The following is a 20027-nucleotide window of genomic DNA, read 5'->3' as shown; positions in this document are numbered from 1 at the left end:
GTTGGTTGGAGGAGCTGTCAGCCTTCATTTTGGCCGACCTGAAGGACAAGAACCTGTACAGGGGGATGTGCAGTTGGAGCTTATTGAAATACCATATGATGATAGCCTACCCTCTGTAGTCTCCACCAGCAACTCCTGCTATCAGAGTTCTACAGGGAGGGATATATCAAAGCCTAGCCAAATAAAACCAAAAGATGTCGAAAGAAAAAATGAGAATGTTGTGTTTTTTTAATTTGGGTGGGCATACCCTGAACACTGTGATCAAATGAAGAAAAACTCATAGCCCTACATGGCACGATGTCACATAACAAAAGCATCATGCAGGTGTTCCTTGCTTTCAGTATCTATATCTATGGCTTTCAGCGACAGCCAAACAGCAGCAGCTGGCTGCAGACCACACCTCCCTTCACCTGCTGCTCTTTAAATGCAGCAGACTGGCACCACACTGTCTGTGTGCCTCAGGTTGGATGAATTGCTATCACAGACTTCTAAACATCTCTCAGGCGGACCGTTTTATCCAGTCAGAGTATTTCTAGCAAAAGAGGATTCAATGAAATATGATTTTGGGGATATCTCGACTGTTTTAAAAGAATAGTAACAGTGGGACTGAACTAAATTGCTCAGAAACATCTTTGAAGAACAGTTTGTAATTTGTATTGATATGGATTTCTTACAGCTGCCAGGTAAGAGTAGTTTGATGACACTCTATATAATGCAAAGTAAAGTGTTAATGTGAATGAACGAGAACAACAAGGTAAAATAACGTGACATATAACACAATAAAAGCAAATTCTTTGCCTTAGTTTGAATGTGTGGAAAGTTACAGATTGCAGTTCTATATCTATTTGACTGACATCATGTCACCAGCTGTTTGTGGCACGTCCGATCAGACTCTCTTATCTAAGATGTTTGTTATCTGGGTGGAGGGAGCCATTAAAGAGTTTGGGAAAGTGAATAAGAGAGCTAGGTTTTTGGCCAGAAAAGCTTCTTATTTAAATGATAAAATAAGTTCCTACGATCTGGGAAAAACAGATTTATTAGAACAAGTTGGTTAGAGTTCTTGCAGTCTGCCCCAGCACCAACCAACTCAAAATCTCTCTCTCTCTCTCTCTCTATATATATATATATATATGTAAGCTAAACTTAAAAGAGCACCATATGCAAATCACTATGAAAGAGGTACATGTCAGGACATGTCTTTTTATGGAGTAATCAATCCTTTCCTTGCACATAGTTTCCAAAGATTATGGCGACTATGATGAAATAATTGTTACACAGAGTAAGTCACCGTTTATACCTAAAATAATATCTTAAAAGGCAATGATTTTGAGTTGGTTGGTGGTGGGGCAGACTGCAAGAACTCTAACCAACTTGTTCTAATAAATATGTTTTTCCCAGATCGTAGGAACTTATTTTATCATTTAAATAAGAAGCTTTTCTGGCCAAAAACCTAGCTCTCTTATTCACTTTCCCAAACTCTTTAATGGCTCCCTCCACCCAGATAACAAACATCTTAGATAAGAGAGTCTGATCGGAAGTGCCACAAACAGCTGGTGACATGATGTCAGTCAAATAGATCTGTAACTTTCCACACATTCAAACTAAGGCAAAGAAGGAGCTTTTATTGTGTTATATGTCACGTTATTTTACCTTGTTGTTCTCGGTTTTCAGTAAAATGCACTGACAATGTCAACTAGAACATTTCTCGGTTTGGGACACTTTAAACTGAGGCTTCTGTCACCAAAGGCATAGGAGATGGCAACAGAGTGTCTAACTGTATTGAAGCATTTTACTCAGAGCAGATATGAATGTTTCCACAGACTTAGCTAAGACATCAGCAGCACATTTACTGACAAACATGTATATTTTGTGCTTTCAGAAAGCATCATTAACAAATCAGGGGGGATGGACAAACAGCAGGAGAACTCAGCAGCAGTCAGAGACAGAGGACAGACACCTGCCAACTTCAGCAGCATCTACAGCAAAGGTGAGAGCTCCGGTTGTCCAGAGTCACGCCAGGTTTGGTCTTTCCATCATTGATGCAGGCAACATGTTATTTGTTTAGGGGTGAACAACATTAACATCAACTCACTTGTGCCTTTTGGACAATTTAGAAATCTGGTTTTAAACCTGCAAACTTCTACTTGTACTTGCTTTACACAATTTTTCTTTTGCATCCTTAATTTATTACAGAAGAGGATTAGTGTCACATGTGAAAAAATATATTGAGTTCTGAGTTTAAAATCAGGATTCAAACTTTCTTTTTTGTAATTAAAAACATTGTTTTAGACAATTTTAGAAAAGTCAGAATTCTGACTTTATTCTCAGAACTCAAATACATTTTTCACATGTGGCTCTAGTCCTCTTCCGTAATTTATTTATCAAATCATTTTTCCAATTCAGAAAGTTTTATTGTCTTTCTATTTTTCGTATGATGGTGTAAATGAGGGTTGCCCCTCAATGATCTTTCAAGTATAAATAAAGGCTGAATGAATGAATCTTATCCGAAGCCAATCAAGTTGCAAATTGATCATATTAAGCGTGTCTTCAACCAGTTGTGTTATAGTGGGTCAAACCAGAGAATGACTGTAAACCAAACTAAATGCACCTTCAGTGGGTTTTAAATTTCTAGTTTTGGGTTGATACCTAAAATAAGTTCAGTGTCCCAAAACGGAAGGTGGAAAATGTTATTACATGTGGCATTATTTGTTTTTTATAAAAGTAGTACCAAGTATAAAGTACTTCAAAAAACCTACTTTTAATGCATCTTTCAATTGTAAAATGTTGTTATATACAAATAAACTTTACTTACTTACTTACTTACTTACTTGACAGGTGTGTGTGTGTGTGTGTGTGTATGTGTGTACAGGTGTACAAGTGTGTGTGTGTACAGATATGTGTGTGTGTGTGTGTGTGTGTGTGTGTGTGTGTGTGTGTGGGAAACATTGACATTACAGTAAGTCGTCTTTAGCTCTGGTAATTCTCTAAAGTATTTCCACAACCCCTGCATTACTGTCATTGTTGAAATTTGTTTATTATAGATTTTTTATTATACGGAACCAGAAAAACAAAAAAAGAAAAGTATGCCTGACAAAAAGGGCATGATACGATTAAATTAGACCAACTGGCTCAAGTAATAGCAGACAAAATTCAAAAATTTGAATAAAGAAATTAGACAATATTCAATCAACCTGAAGCTTTCCCATAGTATTTATTTGAAGATGGTGTGATTCTCCACACAAGTTTTTAGTAAATTCCTTTTTACTTACGTAAAAACTACATCCAGCTAACATTTTGCAACTTACCAGATACATTTATTACTGTAACAATGTTCCCTCATTATATTGAGATATAAACTGTAATCAGGGTGGTATTACATTGCTGAAAAAATGTTATTAGTATTACAGTATATGAACTTAATGTCTAGAAGACAGGGTGGCAACACCCCAGTGACTTTATTTAAAAACCTAATGGTGAAATGCTGCTTTCTCTGTGCCAGCAGTATGTGTTTGCAAGATGTCTAATTTCCTGCCATAGTTGTATAGCTACATTTGTTTATGCAAATATGTGCCATATCTCCCAGGTTAGGCAACTTGAAAGAGATATGTGTGTGTGTGTGTGTGTGTGTGTGTGTGTGTGTGTGTGTGTGTGTAGACCTGCTCCCAACTTCAGGTGGTGAGGAGATTACCAGAGGATTTCTGCAGGAGCTGCTTAACATCCTGTTGAGTTATATCAGCAAGTCAAGCCAGAGGAGCTCCAAGGTACTCAATTTTTACTTGTAGGACTGCTGTGTTGAAATCCTGTAAAAAAAATGTTGTCTAGACCTGCTCTCTATGGGAGTGTCATTACATTCCATCCCTTGTTTGATTCTTTGTTCGTACAGTATCTCAACACTCTGCTCAATGATATTCAAATCTTTTGTTGAACTCATGCAATAAAGAAAGTCCATTGTCCAGGCAAGATTCACGTTTAGGTTGATTTTAATTTTCAGTTTAAAAGCAAACATACATGCCATGGCTGCCTCTCTCTTGCTCTGCTAAAAAAAACAAAAAAAAACATTACAAGTCTTACTTTTAGATTGATTTAAGCATGCGATGCACGTTACGTTTAGGGAAACGGCGGACCCAGAAATGCAGAGACAGCAGGGCAATGGTGAGTTTGAGGATTTAATAAAATAAAAAGCGATTCAATAAAAAGAGTCCTGAAGACAGCAGGCGAAAACACTTCCAAAACGTTGAGGAAGCCAAAAGACCAGGAATCACAAAAACCTGGAACAACGAGACAAAGGGCGTAGACTTACACACACTCTCACACAATACAATGATCTGACAACAGACAAAGACAACACAGATACTAAATACACAAGGCAACAAGGGTGAAACAGGGGACAGGTGACACGAGGACACAGGAACAGGTGAAACACATCAGGGTGCGGCAGACAATCACAAAGGTGGGAAAACACAAGGCAGGAAGTAAAACAAGACATGACATGGGAGAAAACAGACTACAAAATAAAACAGGAAACTGAAGCATAAAACATACACAACCATGACACGCGTTCGGTTGTAGAAAACTGAGTCAAACAATAAAGTACAGAATGGGTTGACGGCTATAAGTAAGCTTGACAGGTGATTAGAGGCGTGGATGAGGCATGGCCCTGCTCCCATATCTAAGTTAACTAACTTCATTTATTTTTATTAGTAGTTTGGTTTATAACAATATCCTGTGGCTGGTGGGCTCCAAGGTGTTTCATCTCAAGTTTTTCTTCAAACGGCAGACTTTTGTGTGCTGTAGAAGATAATTTACTAATTTTGGCATATTTACATGGTGTTTTTTATACAACAATGTTCATAAATATGCATGGTCCCTATCAAATATACCAATAAAATAAAATGAAATAAAATAAAAATCAATTCATATCAGTTCATTGTTTTTTATTTATTTATTTGACAGGGACAATTCAAAGCTCCTTAGCAGTACCAGAGTTAGCTATTAGGTAATTTTCATCTGTAGTCCCTTGGCAGGAAACAGAGGATAAAATCTCCGGCAGAGGGGAAATCTAACACTGGAGTATAAAAAATGCTAACACAACAGTAAAGAACAACAATCAAATTTCACTTTGGTTATTTGTGACCAGAGTTTTCTTTACAGAAAAAAAATACTAACTTCTACCAAAAATGACCATATTATGACAACAGTACTTGGCTATTAGCCAACAGGCAATAAGCTAGACTATTTGGTATCAAATTTTTGTCATCTGCTTTCATTGCCAGAGGCTTTGGGCATTTGTGGTGTTGTTTCCCCTCACTGGTGGAACTTAACATTGCGAGCATGGGGCTATCCCCACACAGTGGCCTCTCCAGCCAAGCACTTTTCTATCCAGCCGTTGACCTTTCATTGTAAATTATTGATAAATAACAGCAGCAATTATTTAGGTCATGCATTCATCCAGAGTTATATTATTTTTTAGGTTAGTTAATATCCCTAAAACCACACTTTCTACTGCTGCCAGCAGATATGGCTTTAGCAGGCACCAGTGTAGTGTAGTTTTTTTTATTGGGATACAGCCAATATAGTTTTGATGATTTTGAAGTGGCTTTATTGGAAAAATGTGTAATGAATGTTAATGCACATAATTAAATATGAGACACAGGGAATGGCATAATGAAAAATGCTGCTCTGTGTTTTAGATACTGGACTTCCACCATCCTCACCAGCTGAAGGAGGGACTGGAAGGCTTCAGTCTGGACCTGCCGGACCAACCGGAAACTCTGGAGCAGTTACTTGTGGACTGTAGAGACACACTCAAATATGGCGTCAGTACAGGTGTGTGTGTGTGTGTGTGTGTGTGTGTGTGACACAGAAGAGCCTCAACCCAGGATCGGACAGTTGATTCTGTAAAGTGAAATTAACAGTTTAATTTACAACTGCATAACAAATGTATTAAAGAAATAAAGGCTTCTGGGGCTCCAGCCCCAAATGGTTTTTCAAAAGTCCTGGATCGTTTAGGCCAACTTTACTGTCTATCAGAGGCTGAAGCGCGCTCCGTTTTAAAGCTAGAGTGACGCTATTGGCGTCTTATTAAACTAGACACCCTAAGGAATCCAGTGGTACCGACCTAGCTTGTATCCACTTTCTATAGGGAAGGAGGCTAAATAACACTCCAAAGGTAGGCTAACATTGTATTCATTTGTGATGATGTTATTCCCCATATAGCCATTTCACTGTAGTGTGAGATGTGACGTCAGTGTATAAAATGACCTGTTGTAACCTCTTGGACAGAGATCTTCAGCAGGGGGGACCAGGACCTAATTATTGTTTGGAAGTTTCCAAGAAAATTAAAATGTGTTAACATGAATCCAACATATTACTGGTAAATATATATCAGCCTATATGTAAAAAAAACCCCATTAATGCTAAGCGTACTGGCCTATAGGTAAGGTAGTCACTAAGATAGCCATCCATAAATATCAACATTTAACATGATTTATAAAATCATGTCAACAATTATTTTAATAGCTTAGTATTCTATGCAACAACGGTATGTATAAAGGCTTTAGGCCGCCCCACATGTTATTGTAGGCTCAGTTTAATGTGAAACTTAATTTTTATACAATTTAATAATTTTTTTGGCGATGTAGTAGGGGGTCCCTGCTCCGTCTCTCTTTCAGTTAAGGGGTCCTTGGCTTAAAAAACGTTGAAGACCCCTGCTCTAGGATAATCACAGCCTCATTAAACTTTACAAACACAAACTACAGACCTGGTACCTAATTGTAATGCAGTTAGATATTTCTGAGGCCAGGAAGTATTGGCGAGTTTCACTCGGATATTCTGTCCAATAAACAAGCAGCTGTTTCGACCGCGTGACATTTATTTACAATGTTTGGTGCCTTTGCACCGAGTCTACCGAACTACAGGTGTGAAAGCTCTCTAAGAGACGTGAGGCCCTGTGCAGCCGCACCCCTCGTACACCCCCGCTATCTCTTTTAACCAATTACTTGGCCTATGACCTCTGACTTTTGTTTCTCCAGGCCATCCACGTTTCTTCAACCAGCTGTCTTCAGGTCTGGATGTGATTGGTATAGCAGGAGAGTGGTTAACCTCTACAGCCAACACTAACATGTAAGATCTCATCATCAGTGGTGTAAAGTAATGAAGTAGTCTACTCAAGTACTGTACTTAAGGACAATTTAGAGCAGGGGTGGCCAACCAGTTAGGTATAAAGAGCCACAAAAAAAAACGCACCATAGCAAAAAGCCACACAACACATGCACGTCCACACTACAACAGTAACAGTGTCTTCCAGATCTGATGACAGTCATAATACATAGCAGTTTTCATAGTTTTTTTTTCTCACTTAGATTGACTCAGTGGGAAACCTGACAGTCTTTGTTATCCACAGTCCTTTTCAGGTCTTGCTAGAACTCGGTTGTGGCCACTCGAAGCAACTCTCTCACTCATTTGTCACTAAAGGGGCTTTCAAACAATCAGATTCAGCAGTGAAAGGGTTAACGAGGAAGGTGATCTGCGGCCGCTGTTTTTCCTCAGGTTGCAGAATCTGTCCTCAAAACTCTGCTGCATTATTCTCCATTTTAAAATAATTGGCAAATGTATTGGCAGATGTATTCAAATGTGTTTTTTTTTTTTTACTTTTCTGAAATACTGTATGTTTCAGAAAAGTTAAAAACAACAATCAACCAATGACACAGCCCCCAGCCACACAGTAAGAGCCTCACAGGAGCAGGCAAAGAGCCGCATACGGCTCAAGAGCCACAGGTTCGCCACCCCTGATTTAGAGGTACATATTCTTAACTTGAGTATTTCCATTTTATGTTTACTTCTACTCCACTACATTTCAGAGGCAATTTGTATCGCACAATCAATGTATGTATATGATCACACAAACAGAACTTACCAGTCACTCCAGTAGTTTTGTATGACCTCTCATTTGTACCCCTGTCTCTGTATACACAACCACAACCACAACACATGTCTGTGGTTGAGTCATTCAAGTCGAGATAACATTTTTTTGCTCAAGTTCAAACATGTTTAAGTTGAGCAGTTGAGTCCTTTCCTTAGTTTGTGCTGCCTGAGGTACTGTAGATCTACATATTTTACCATCTTTCCACATGCTTTGCATGCCTTTGTGGCAGGGTGGGATGGTGGGAGCGCCTTTTGGCCAAAAATCCCCCAACCAAAAATAGCAAAAAAAGCGCAGGTTTAAACGTGCCACTGTATGCACCTCAGCAGTGGTGCACTCTTGACACTACCTTACTAAATAGGGGATGCTCTTGAACGTATTTGCAATAGTCTGGTGTTGACTTCACACAAAGTAATCCTCGGCTGTTTAACATTTTGAGAGAAGTGTTTAGAAATTAATTTCTTTAACCCTTGTGCCCTCCTCAAATGTACTACCCTCTGGACACCTTTGTGGCAAAAATGCACAAAAAGACTGCTATTAAATCATCATACATCAATATTGTTTTCTGCTTTTTTTTCTCCACATAAATCTCTTAAACAACCAACAACAAACTTGTTCAAAACTACCGAACATTCAATAATTTTCAGGATTTTAAACCTTTAAATGAAAAAAATGTACAAAAATGCCCAAGGGGGGCATAAGGGTTAATGATATCTCTGCAGTTCAGAAAGATAAACATGAGATGTTTGCTAGAAGCCAGTTATAATGTGAATTATTTGTCTTTACTATACATTTCTTTACCAGGTTTACATATGAAGTGTCTCCTGTTTTCATCCTCATGGAAGAGTTTCTGCTGAGGAAGATGCAAAGCATTGTGGGATGGTCTGATGATGAGGGAGACGGATTCTTCTGTCCAGGTAATACATGCAAGAAAGGTATGGCAGAAATGGGTGGATGGATGAATAGTTAATTGGATAAAAACTGTTAAAAGTGATACTGAACATCTCTAGACGTTCAAGAAGTTCAATTTAAACAACAGTTTGAAGTGTCTATGCGTAACTTTCAGTTTGTGTTGATTCTAGCAGACGCTTTGGACAAACAGTTCTTGGTCCCCTCTTCTTTACCATCTACATGCTCCCCCTTAGTCAGATCATGCGCCACACGGCCGGGTATAGCTTTCACGGCTATGCAGATGACACCCAGCTTCCCCTACAGTCCCTTGTCAATTGCCTGCACAACATAAAAGCATTGATGTCATCCAACCTATTCAATTTAAACAGCAAGAAAAAACAGGGTTCATGATTGTGTCTTCCAATAAGCTGCTTCGGAAGGTTTGAGATCTTTTCCTCGATGTTGACGGCTGCCCATCACCGGAAGTCATGGCCGTCGTTCTGGACTCCCCCATCTCATTTCAGTCACACATCAAATCCATCATTAAATCTACTTCCTACTATCTCAAAAACAACTCAAAATGCCAGTCATCACTCTGGAGGGACTCTGTGGCAGAGACCCTCACCATGCCTTCATCACCTCCCTTCTGGATTATTGCAATGGAGAACTGGAGACAGTCTCCAGTATGTACAGAACTCAGCCTTCTGAGTTCTCACCTGCACCAGCACATCACCCACACCCTAGTCCCGCATTGGGATTGGGAGAATAACGTGCTCAAGTTTATTGGCATTTCTTTAACGCTATAGTGCGTAGTTTCTGTCGCCCCCATGAGGAATTCTAAGTAATGACAACAAAAGTGTCGGCGCGTCCATATGATACAAGCCTTACGTGATCGCGCACCACCCCCACGCCCCCTTTACAGTTGCTTGTAACCAAGGAGGACACAGAGGATTAAAAAAACATGGGTGCACTCTCTAATTATCTGCAACTCAAAAATTAATTGTTACAGTCATTCACCCATACATCTTCCAAAACTGTACAGTATCAATATCAAAATCAGAAATTCTTCATCATACAGTTTATAGTGTAAACTTAAATATACGTATGCTTATATATTTAGGATATAGTATGGAACTGAGACACAACAACAGACAAATGAACAGAGGCACAGCACAAATAAAGAGGGTGGCATACTTGTCAATAAACTCTGCATTCTGTTTTCCGAAGGAGGCACAATATCCAACCTGTACAGCATCCTGGTGGCCAGATATCACTTCTACCCAGAGGTGAAGACCAGAGGGATGGGACTTCTGCCTCAGCTGGCCCTCTTCACTTCGGAACATGTAATCACACCTCAGACACTATTGCACTATTTGGGGCTTAAGGAGCCGTGGTCATATGCAACCTCCCACTGATGTTCTGTGGAGTTTGAGCAATATTAACCCAGATTTATAATAACTAATGTTTCTTTTTTTGTAAAGGATTTTGGCACTGCCATAAGCAGGCCTTTTAGTTGCAATCATGAAAATCTGTTCATGGGACAAATTTGAGTACAAATTTGTAAACAACAATGACCCTTACCGTAGGTTGATTATTAAAAATATTAAATTATTTTTGATACACTTAAGGCTATAGGTAACCAACTGATGGAAACAATCTCCTACATTTCAGCAGCTAGCATGCTAAATGATTTCAGGATGGAGCTTACAACAAACATCTCATTGAGTTAGGCCTTCAGAGAGCTCATAGCACCAAGCTATTATAGCCAAATACGGTCATAGCAGGGCATCACCTTTTTGAACACACAGCTCAATCTCTGGAGATATAAGCAGAGCTCTCATACTTATTCGTACCTGGGAACTTATTCTTGGAACCAAACAATGCAGCCACTGCTGTCAGCTAGATGAAGGGTGTACCTGTTTGGATTTTCTTTGAATTGAGACAAATGGAGATGAATGGCTGTATTTCCACCCATTCAGAGTCACTATTCAGTGAAGAAATCTGCAGCTGTGCTGGGGATGGGCAGTGACAATGTGGTCATGGTGAAATGTGATGAAAGGTGGGTACACTCACAAAGTACACAAGTGTTTGTTAATAGTCAATGTTATTTACGACAAAAGAAATGTTTGCTCACCTGTGAATGTCTATGTTATGGGAAAATGTGAGCTAGTGGGCTAGTAAACATCCTGTATATTGGGCTGCATGTTTACTGCATAGTAAACTATTTTATCTTTAAAACGCATTGTAATGTTTTTTATGTTTAAATATAGAGAATTCTTCCTTTTAGAGTGCCTGTAGAGAGCAGGCTGGTGTCAGGGCTTGGTCAAGTCAATATGGCTTATGTACACTGCATGAATTTAAGGACCACAGTCAGTTGCTGTTTACTGAACCTTTGTCTACTTCTGGTCATTTAAGAGGGAAAATGATTCCAGCTGAACTGGAAGCTTGCATTGTTACAGCTGAAGAAAAGGTATGATTGAAAGGAAAATAAATATTTCAGTATATGTACAGTTTATATGAGAAAATACTAAATTTGTTCAAAATGTCCCCTATCTCACAGTATTAAGACATACTTTCAATATCTGGTTTGTCGGCAAAACCTCATCCCTAAATTTAATTGAGATTTGTTGTACATGATGCAGTCACAATTAGTCTATAACCCCGCCGTTCCACTTCCGGGACTGCTCCGGTGCCGCCGGAAATTCCGCCGGATGTCACTCTTTTTGACCGGATGTCCGTCACCTTCCGCTTTCTTTGTGTTGTACATTCATAATTCTTAACTCCGGTGGATTTATGAGGACTATTAACTGCTCCTCAGATCTCTGCAGGGTAAATCCAGACAGCTAGCTAGACTATCTGTCCAATCTGAGTTTCCTGTTGCACGACTAAAACAACTTTTGAACGTACACATGTTCCACCAAAACAAGTTCCTTCCCGAGGCTATTTTGCAGAGGCACCGTGGCTCCTTGCGGAGCTTAGCACCGCCCAAGACGATTGTGATTGGTTTAAAGAAATGACAATAAACCAGAGCATGTTTTTCTCCCATCCCGGAATGCTGTGTGGACTAGCCAGACCCTCCTCCACGGCGCTGTGGAGGAGGGTCTAGCAATGCGAGACTAAGTCACAATTGATGGAGAGCTGACAGCTGGAACAGACAGTACAGCACATATTTATGATGAGGCAACTGAGCCAACCTCAGTTCTCTCTTTCTCTCCAGGGTTTGGTTCCGTTCTATGTGAATGCGACAGCAGGCACCACCGTGTACGGAGCCTTCGATCCTCTCAATGCCATTGCTGACATCTGCCATAAACACACACTGTGGATGCATGTTGATGTAAGTTGACATGTATCTCTCTCTCTCTCTCTCTCTCTCTCTCTCTCTCTCTCTCTCAATTCAATTCACTTCATTTGCATGAACAAAAAAACATGTTGCTAAAGCAGTATTCATATAAATATCACATATTAAATACATAGGTGTCACATACTGTAGGCTCTATACTGTAGTGAAGATTGCTACATAATACACTACACCACAAAAAAATACACTATAATGTTGTGCTATTTAAGATAATTACTATACAATACTATACAAATCCCTAACTTTGACAAACAAATGTAGATGTAGGCCTCAAAAACAAAATCATGTTTGTTTTAATCATCATCAAACTATGTCCACCTTAGTCTTCTTAATCCACAAACAACAATTTTATGGATCCCACACAACTTCTAGGCAAGTCCCGCCCTACGAAGCAGCCCAATTGATTGGGGTTAGGTATTGACCTCAAGTAGTTAAAGCTATAGTGCGTAGTTTCTGTCGCCCCCATGAAGAATTCTAAGTAATGACAACAAAACTGTCGGCGTGTGCACATGAAACAAGCCTACCGTGACCGCGCACCGCAGTTGCTAGTAGCCAAGGAGGACACGGAGGATTAAAAAAACATGTTGGACTCTTTAGAAGAGGTAATTATCTTGACGCCACAATCTTCTGAACATAGCCATACTGAGAAACACAGAGAGAGTTGTGTGGAGCTGATAGTCTTAATTAGCTTTGTAGCAACTCTTTTGGCAACGGCTTGAACGTAACGGACATTCATTAATATCAAAAAGTTACGCAGTAAAGCTTTAAGGTTAGGATAGCCGACTGGTCAGGGGACAGGACCTGAACAAATCAGGTTCCGTTACCTTGCGTAAGCATGGACGCCTGGTCAGTAGTAGCGTGTGAATGCTATTGAAGGGTGGGTCTTGCCTAGAAGTTGCGTGGGTTCCATAACAAACACCTGATTGGATCATGTAACCAGCGTCACACACATGTTCTGTCGCAGCCAGAATGTGTAGGACTTAAATGAATCGGTATGTTTTATGATAATTTGACTCCTTTCTCTCCAGGCAGCGTGGGGGGGAGGCCTCCTGATGTCAGACAGGCACAGGATGAAACTACAGGGCATTGAACGGTAAGTCCATGAACACACAACCTAACCACTTCACCTGCCGTGTCTTTGTTTTCTCTCGGGATTCCTGTGGGACACCACTATAAAGCATTTGTCAGCCTAACTCTTAGTGAATTCAGCTTGAAAAATAAAGTAAAGCATGATGACAACTGACAGTATTTGCCTACATCAACTGGTTTGTCCAACTGAATAGAAATCCCTCTGTTATACAGTATAACACACACCAGCCACCTGACCTGGTTTCTTTTCTGTAAGTCCTTTCCTTGTTATTTTCCACAACATCCATCGCATTGAAGCTCATCACAAACTATGTGAGTTACTGGGTGTTTCATTTTGCATCGGCTACTTCTGGGTGCTGGTGTGTCATCTTTTATTATATGAGAGACAAACAAAAAACTCCCTTATTTAAGGCCCTGGCCAGATGCTGTTTTTGCATTGTTAGCACCAGGGTCTAAGGTTGCCAATGTCTTTCAGTCAGTCAGTCAGTGTGGCATTGTTAAATCTTAAATTATTTTTTTTCCAGGGCCTGGTCTGTAACATGGAATCCTCACAAGATGATGGGCGTCCCTCTGCAGTGCTCTGTCATACTAGTCAAGAAGAGAGTAAGACATTATACTCCACTCTTTAATTTAAGTGTATATCACACAAAAAAACAAAAACATGATTACCTTTAGAGGCCATAGACCAAATCACTGTGACATCACACTTAAAAAAACTTCTTACACTTTGGTTCAGTATGTATTTTCTAAGACATGGTATTCTGAACCTGTCTATGTCCATGAGGAAGCTATAGCTTAAAGCTGTGGTTCTCAACCTTTTGGAGTCGCGACCCATCAGGCGGGTGCACGCGACCTAAGTATGCCACGCCATAATTACTTTATGAAATTGTGCTTAACTTTGACTGTTTAATGAGTGTCACTTTAAAGCTTTAGTGTGTAACTTTTTGATATTAATGAACATCCGTTACATTCAAGCCGTTGCCAAATGAGTTGCTACAAAGCTAATTAAGACTATCAGCTCCACACAACTCTCTCTGTATTTCTCAGTATGGCTATGTTCAGAAGATTGTGGCGTCCGGTGACTTTCCCGCGCAGAAGCTCGAGTGAAGATAATTACCTCTTCTGAAGAGTCCATCATGTTTTTTTAATCCTCCGTGTCCTCCTTGTCTACTAGTAACTGTGTGGAAGAGGGTAAATGCTAGATCAGATCTGCTAGATGTGTCAACGTAGTTAGGTTTAGGCATGAGGAGTGGGGATTGGTCAGGGTTAGGGTAAGAATAACAGGCTAAGCCAATCAGAGGCAAAAATGAAAAAAGGAAAAAATAAGGAGGGCCATGAGCCACATCCTGTGACGTCTACACGTCTAGCGGATCCGATCTAGCATTTACCGTGGAGGAGTGGTGGGGGTGCGTGCGCGATCACGTAAGGCTTGTATCATGTGGGCGCCGACAGATTTTGTTGTCATTACTTCCTCATGGTGGCGACAGAAACTACGCACTATAGCTTTAAGACCAGATGAGTGGTGAGGAACATGATATTCTGTGACAGACAGCTGGTACGCGGTCAGAACACCTGCAAATTAAATAGGCTACTTATTACAACACATGAAAGCTACGAAACTTACACAGGAAGAAAACTGATTTTCTCACAAACAGAATAATTCAATTTCGGTTTAAGTGCTTTTATATTTATTACAAAACAGTCAACATTCAACATACTTTAAGCCTGGGTCTAATAGTCACATGGTTTTGTGTGAGTCCACTGAGGGAGCCTACACCAAGCTAAAAAGCAGTTGTTTTGAAGTTGTAACAATTGTAAACCTTAAAGGTTTTTACCTAAAAAAATCATCCTGCCTGTCTTGGACTCTGCAGAGCCACTTCTGTGTTCAGCCAGCTGGTCATCCTGGAAACTAAAAGTGTGAACCTCAAAGGTGTAAATGAGCTGAAATGGTTAGCAGCAGCAGGTCAGACAGTGAAAGAGAGGGTTTCCAATTATAGAATCTGAAGCTCTCTGAATTTCTCACTGTTCTTCTATTCCGCAGCCCATCACTCCATAGATATCCTGAAGCACAGTAGTTTGAGAAGGTTCTCCCCTGAAAAACAAAATAATTGTGACAGGATCAAAAGGTGATGAATTATGAGAACACCAAAGTCCAAACAAGAAGATAAATTGGGGCTGGTGGATCGGTCAAACAAACAAGGGACTTTCAGGAGACCTGAGTTTGTGTCCTGTGAGTTTTTTTTACAGAGCAAATGTGTCACTATGTCACGTTCTGCGTCACGTGCATAACCTGAAGTAAAGTAACATAACAAACGTACTGATTTTAAACCCATACCACAATCTTTTTCTAAACTTAACAGTTTCTCTGCCTAAACGTAACCCAACTGTGACCGTTTCACAATGCCATCAATGTGTTTAAAACCATGACTGTTATCTTTAGATAACCAAGACGCAAAACACTCCTGTGGGTCGTATTTCCTGCCACTGCCAAAGGCGCTACTTAATGAAACGCCCCTATCGGTCATATGGTTTGGAGGACTTGTTGGGTTGTCTCTAACCCCTATTTTCCACCAGGCGCGTCTGCGCTGTGCTGCATTCCGGAGGCACTGCATTCCTGCGAGCAATCACAGCCATTCAAGTCAATGCTTGACATTCCACCATCCGTGCCATGGCGCGTCCCACATGTGGAAAGCCAAACAGTTCAAATATACATGATTTCTCACACGTAAACAACACCCAGAAGCGCGCGTGAAGCGGCTCTCCGCTCCGCTAAAGATACGCGACAGCTCTATTTTCACGGGAGCCACAGGCTGTTTAGACAGCCGGCTAGGAAGTCAAACAGCTAGTCTATCCAGTCAATTTACCAAAAGACACCCCCCAATATCGTATATGTCGCCTCTACAACACCACGGACGACAAGAGATTCATCCTGGAGATTGAAAAACATAATACGACATCACAGATCTTTTTTTCATTAAGGACAACACCAGAAAAGAGAAGGCATGGAGTTTAACTGTAGGAGTGCTTGGAGTGGAAGGTAGATACTAGTTAAACAAACACGAGATTGCTCTGTAAAGTACTTGTAGAGACAAAATCTGTGAGTGGTGCAGCAAGACGCTCCGCTTCTGAGACGCTCCCGGTGTGCGGTATGGAACGCAGCACAAACGAGTGGAGGATCGGAGTTAAAGTTATCCATGTAGCTTGTATTAATGTTCCATGTCTCTCATCTCCACAGGGTCTCTTGCAGGAGTGTAATGAGTTGGGGGCTGAGTACCTTTTCCAGACAGACAAACCCTACGACGTGAGCTATGATACTGGAGATAAGAGCATCCAGTGTGGCCGGCATGTCGATGTCTTTAAACTTTGGCTCATGTGGAAGGCAAAGGTATTCATGTACTCAGGGGCGTCAGACTGGGGACTGAGTACTCAGGGGGCTCATGTGAGGAGGGCCCAAAAAGAAACTAGAATGAATAGCTGTGGATGTGGGGAGGGGCCCATAGAAAATGCCTTTCTACAGGGTCCAGAATTTTGTGCTACGCCCCTGCATGCACTATAAAGTACAGTGAGCATTGATTGATACTGAGGAATGCAGTTTGGTGTGTATGTGTATATACTAGGTGACATTACTTTTTACTTTACTGGATGCTGCTTGGTTTAATTCATTTTTCACTAAGTATTCTCATTCTTACCTGTGTGAGAAGATGTCTGTATGCTTACTTACCCTCTGTGTCTCCGTCACTCACCCTCCCAGGGCTCAGAGGGCTTTGGATCTCAGGTCAACAAATGCTTAGAGAATGCTGAGTATCTGTATGACCAACTGCAGAGGAAGACAGACTTTGAACTGGTCTTCAAAAGCAAAGTAAGTCTTCACAGGGTCTTCACATGGTACAAAATACATATAATAATGTATCTGTTTGATCACAGTGTCCAAATAATTGTATTTCAATCGTGACATCTGGACATCTGATTTTAAACCAGGATAAATCTGATGTCTAGGTTACATACAGTAACTGTAGGTTACATTGTAACCGTTGTTCTCTGGGTGAAGAGACTATCTCTCCACCTTGAGGTCGCTGAAGGATAACAGGTGTGATCACGCTCACCAGTTATTACATACCTGTGCGTGCCAGTACTATGGTGTGTCTTAAATAATTATTCACATCATCTGTCAGGTTGGGACTTTCCCCGTACATATAGAATATGTGGCTGGGTGGAGAGATAGTCTCGATACGATAACCATTGTTTCAACAGCTTTTCAACGACAATGTCTAATTGTTGTAATTCTCTTAAAACAACAGTTATTTGTATCTTAGACATATAAAGCTTTACCTTTTCAACCTACTTTAGCCTGATTGTAAACTCCTGCAGATGTCAGACAACCCAAATAGATGCATTTGCACCTGCAAAGGTGCATTTAAACATCTTGCACTAACCATGTTCAAAATACAGGGCTCTCAAGTGTCACGCATTGAGCGTGACAGTCGCTCATTTCGGTCTTTTGTCACGCACTCCCGCCACACATTGTATTTCTCACACGGAAAAACTGTTTATAATATATTTAATATGCCGCAGCGCCCAAAATTTCTCTGGCGCGCCGCTCTCACTATGGAACCGGCAGGAATCAAGCATGTCTCCCCTGGAGTTCTTAGTTGAGCCTGCCACTTATCAGCCAATCAAAAAAAAGAAAGGGGCTATACAATAGCCAATCAGAAAATAGCACTATTGTATCTGGGTAAGATTTAACCCAACAACCAATGAAAAAAAAAAGCATCGAGCAACGTACAGACACTTCCCTAAACGTTCGCTCATTCAGAGACCAGAGTCTCAAACGGGGCTGTGTGTCTGTCAGAAGGTCTGAGATCTACCGTATCAGCAGAGCAATCACGTAATGCACAGCAGACTATGGTGCAGGTAGATTATTTTCTAAAATATAGTGACTATTATAACTTTATTTTTCTCAAAATATCATGACTCCTCCAAATCTCAGAGAACACAGATATATTTTGAGTGTGCACAAAGTTTTGAACATGAACAGAAATCTTGCTCAAACTTAACAATATTACAGTCCAGGGGGTTATTAATAAATTAAAATGAATTAATGTATGTATAATTAATGTATCATTGAGGTGAATAACTGTCATATGCACATTTAAAGAGGTTACTTACTCAACAAATGTCACTCTTGCCTGTCTTCAAAACTTGAGAGCCCTGAAAATATTACCAAGCACGTTGTGTATATTTGTCCTATTTTGTAGTCTTAGTTCAGTTTATAGGGTTAGGGTTTCCTTATCCATCTAAATCCTCATTCACTTCTTACTGGGCATATTTGTCCTCCAACTGTCACACAGCCGGAGCACAGTAACGTGTGTTTCTGGTACATCCCTCCCAGTCTGAGAGGCCTGCCACCTGGACCTGACAGAGACACAAGACTCCATCAGGTCAGTACACAACATCAGTTTTCCTCTGGACTCCTTCAGTGATGAAATCCCACCGCTGCTGAATTTTATATTGAATGTTGACAAAGGATGAAAAGAGTTTTAAAGGAGCCTGACAGAACAAAGTAAAGAGGTCCATACTCTTGATGGCGATCTTTACTCTTTATGTCGTTGCAGGTGGCTCCTCGGATCAAAAGCAGGATGATGGAGAAGGGCTCTGTTTTGATTGGCTATCAGCCTTTGGGAGCCAAAGTCAATTTCTTCAGGTGTGTGTTCTCCAATCCAGCCACACAGCAAGAGGACATTGACTTCCTGCTGGATGAGATCACCCGGCTGGGTGATGACTTATGACATCTGATATGATTATTTGGTCTCAGCCCAGTTCATGCCATTAGATTAATTTAGATTAGATTAGATTCAACTTTATTGGTTCGGGAGCCTCTAAAAAACTGAAACTAAAACTAGCAAACACACCCTAGAAGCTAAATATAAATGAAACTGAAACGTCAATAACCTTAGAATAGAATAGAATACATCTTTAATGTCCACCAAGGTGGAAATTTTTCTTTGGCTCACCAGCCATACAAGACAGATAAACATACAGACAACATCTCAGAAATAATAAGTGGAGTATACAAAGATGAAATGAAAGAAAAGAAAATATCAGGATAAAAAAGAATAAATATGCTTAAATACATCTCAGCTCAGTTTGATGTTGTCACTTGGTTTGGTTGAGGATACTGATGGCGTTTGGAATAAAGGATTTTTTAAATACACTTTTTGCCAGAGGCACTCTGAAGCGCATCCCAGACTTCAGGAACTCAAACTGGCTGGAAAGAGGGTGTGTACTATCTGCAGTGATTTTCCTAGCTTTCTTCCTCATTCTGTCAGTGTATATTTGGGTCAGGTGTTTTTGGGGTTTCCCCACTATTTTGCTAGCCATTGACACTATACTGTTAAGCTTGTTCTTGAGTTTGCAGCTTAAATGGTCAAACCAAGCAGAGAGGTGAAAGATTAAAGCACTTTTAATGTGTGTGGTGTATACTAGCAGCTCAGTAATCTGAGCACTGATGCCCAGACAGCTCAGCCTTCTGAGGAGACTGAGTCGTAAATATGGTCTGTGTTATCCAAAAAACTCAGATTGTTGTCAAGAACCGTACTTAGGTACTTAAAAGTTCCCACAGCTTGAACTGCTAGGCCATTAAGTAAAACTGGCTCTGTTGTTGTGTCTTGTTTTTTGCAAAAGAGTAACTCGTTTGTCTTTGCCACATTGATCTTGGTGCACCATCAGCTGATTTGGACAACTCTCTGCAACACTGAGGCCTCCTGCAGG

The 20027-nt window shown here is 40.4% G+C and overlaps 1 protein-coding gene across 1 annotated transcript; it reads left to right on the top strand.

The window, feature by feature from the left end:
• The first annotated feature begins 377 nt into the window (after positions 1 to 377).
• Positions 378 to 19345, top strand: gad3 (glutamate decarboxylase 3). The gene is made up of 16 exons (XM_036004837.1): positions 378 to 683; positions 1880 to 1987; positions 3655 to 3761; positions 5691 to 5826; positions 7032 to 7122; positions 8726 to 8838; positions 10040 to 10155; positions 10792 to 10871; positions 11228 to 11282; positions 12030 to 12146; positions 13199 to 13263; positions 13784 to 13862; positions 16495 to 16644; positions 17011 to 17118; positions 18608 to 18697; positions 18872 to 19345. The coding sequence occupies exons 1-16, from the start codon at positions 662 to 664 to the stop codon at positions 19043 to 19045; spliced, it is 1611 nt and encodes a 536-aa protein (XP_035860730.1). The 5' UTR covers positions 378 to 661; the 3' UTR covers positions 19046 to 19345.
• Positions 19346 to 20027: the final 682 nt, after the last annotated feature.

The sequence above is a fragment of the Sander lucioperca genome, chromosome 9 (genome assembly GCF_008315115.2).
Source record: "Sander lucioperca isolate FBNREF2018 chromosome 9, SLUC_FBN_1.2, whole genome shotgun sequence".
NCBI classification, from domain to species: Eukaryota; Metazoa; Chordata; class Actinopteri; order Perciformes; family Percidae; genus Sander; species Sander lucioperca.
The sequence above is the reverse complement of the archived record's forward strand: the minus strand, read 5'-3'. Positions and strand labels throughout refer to the sequence as shown.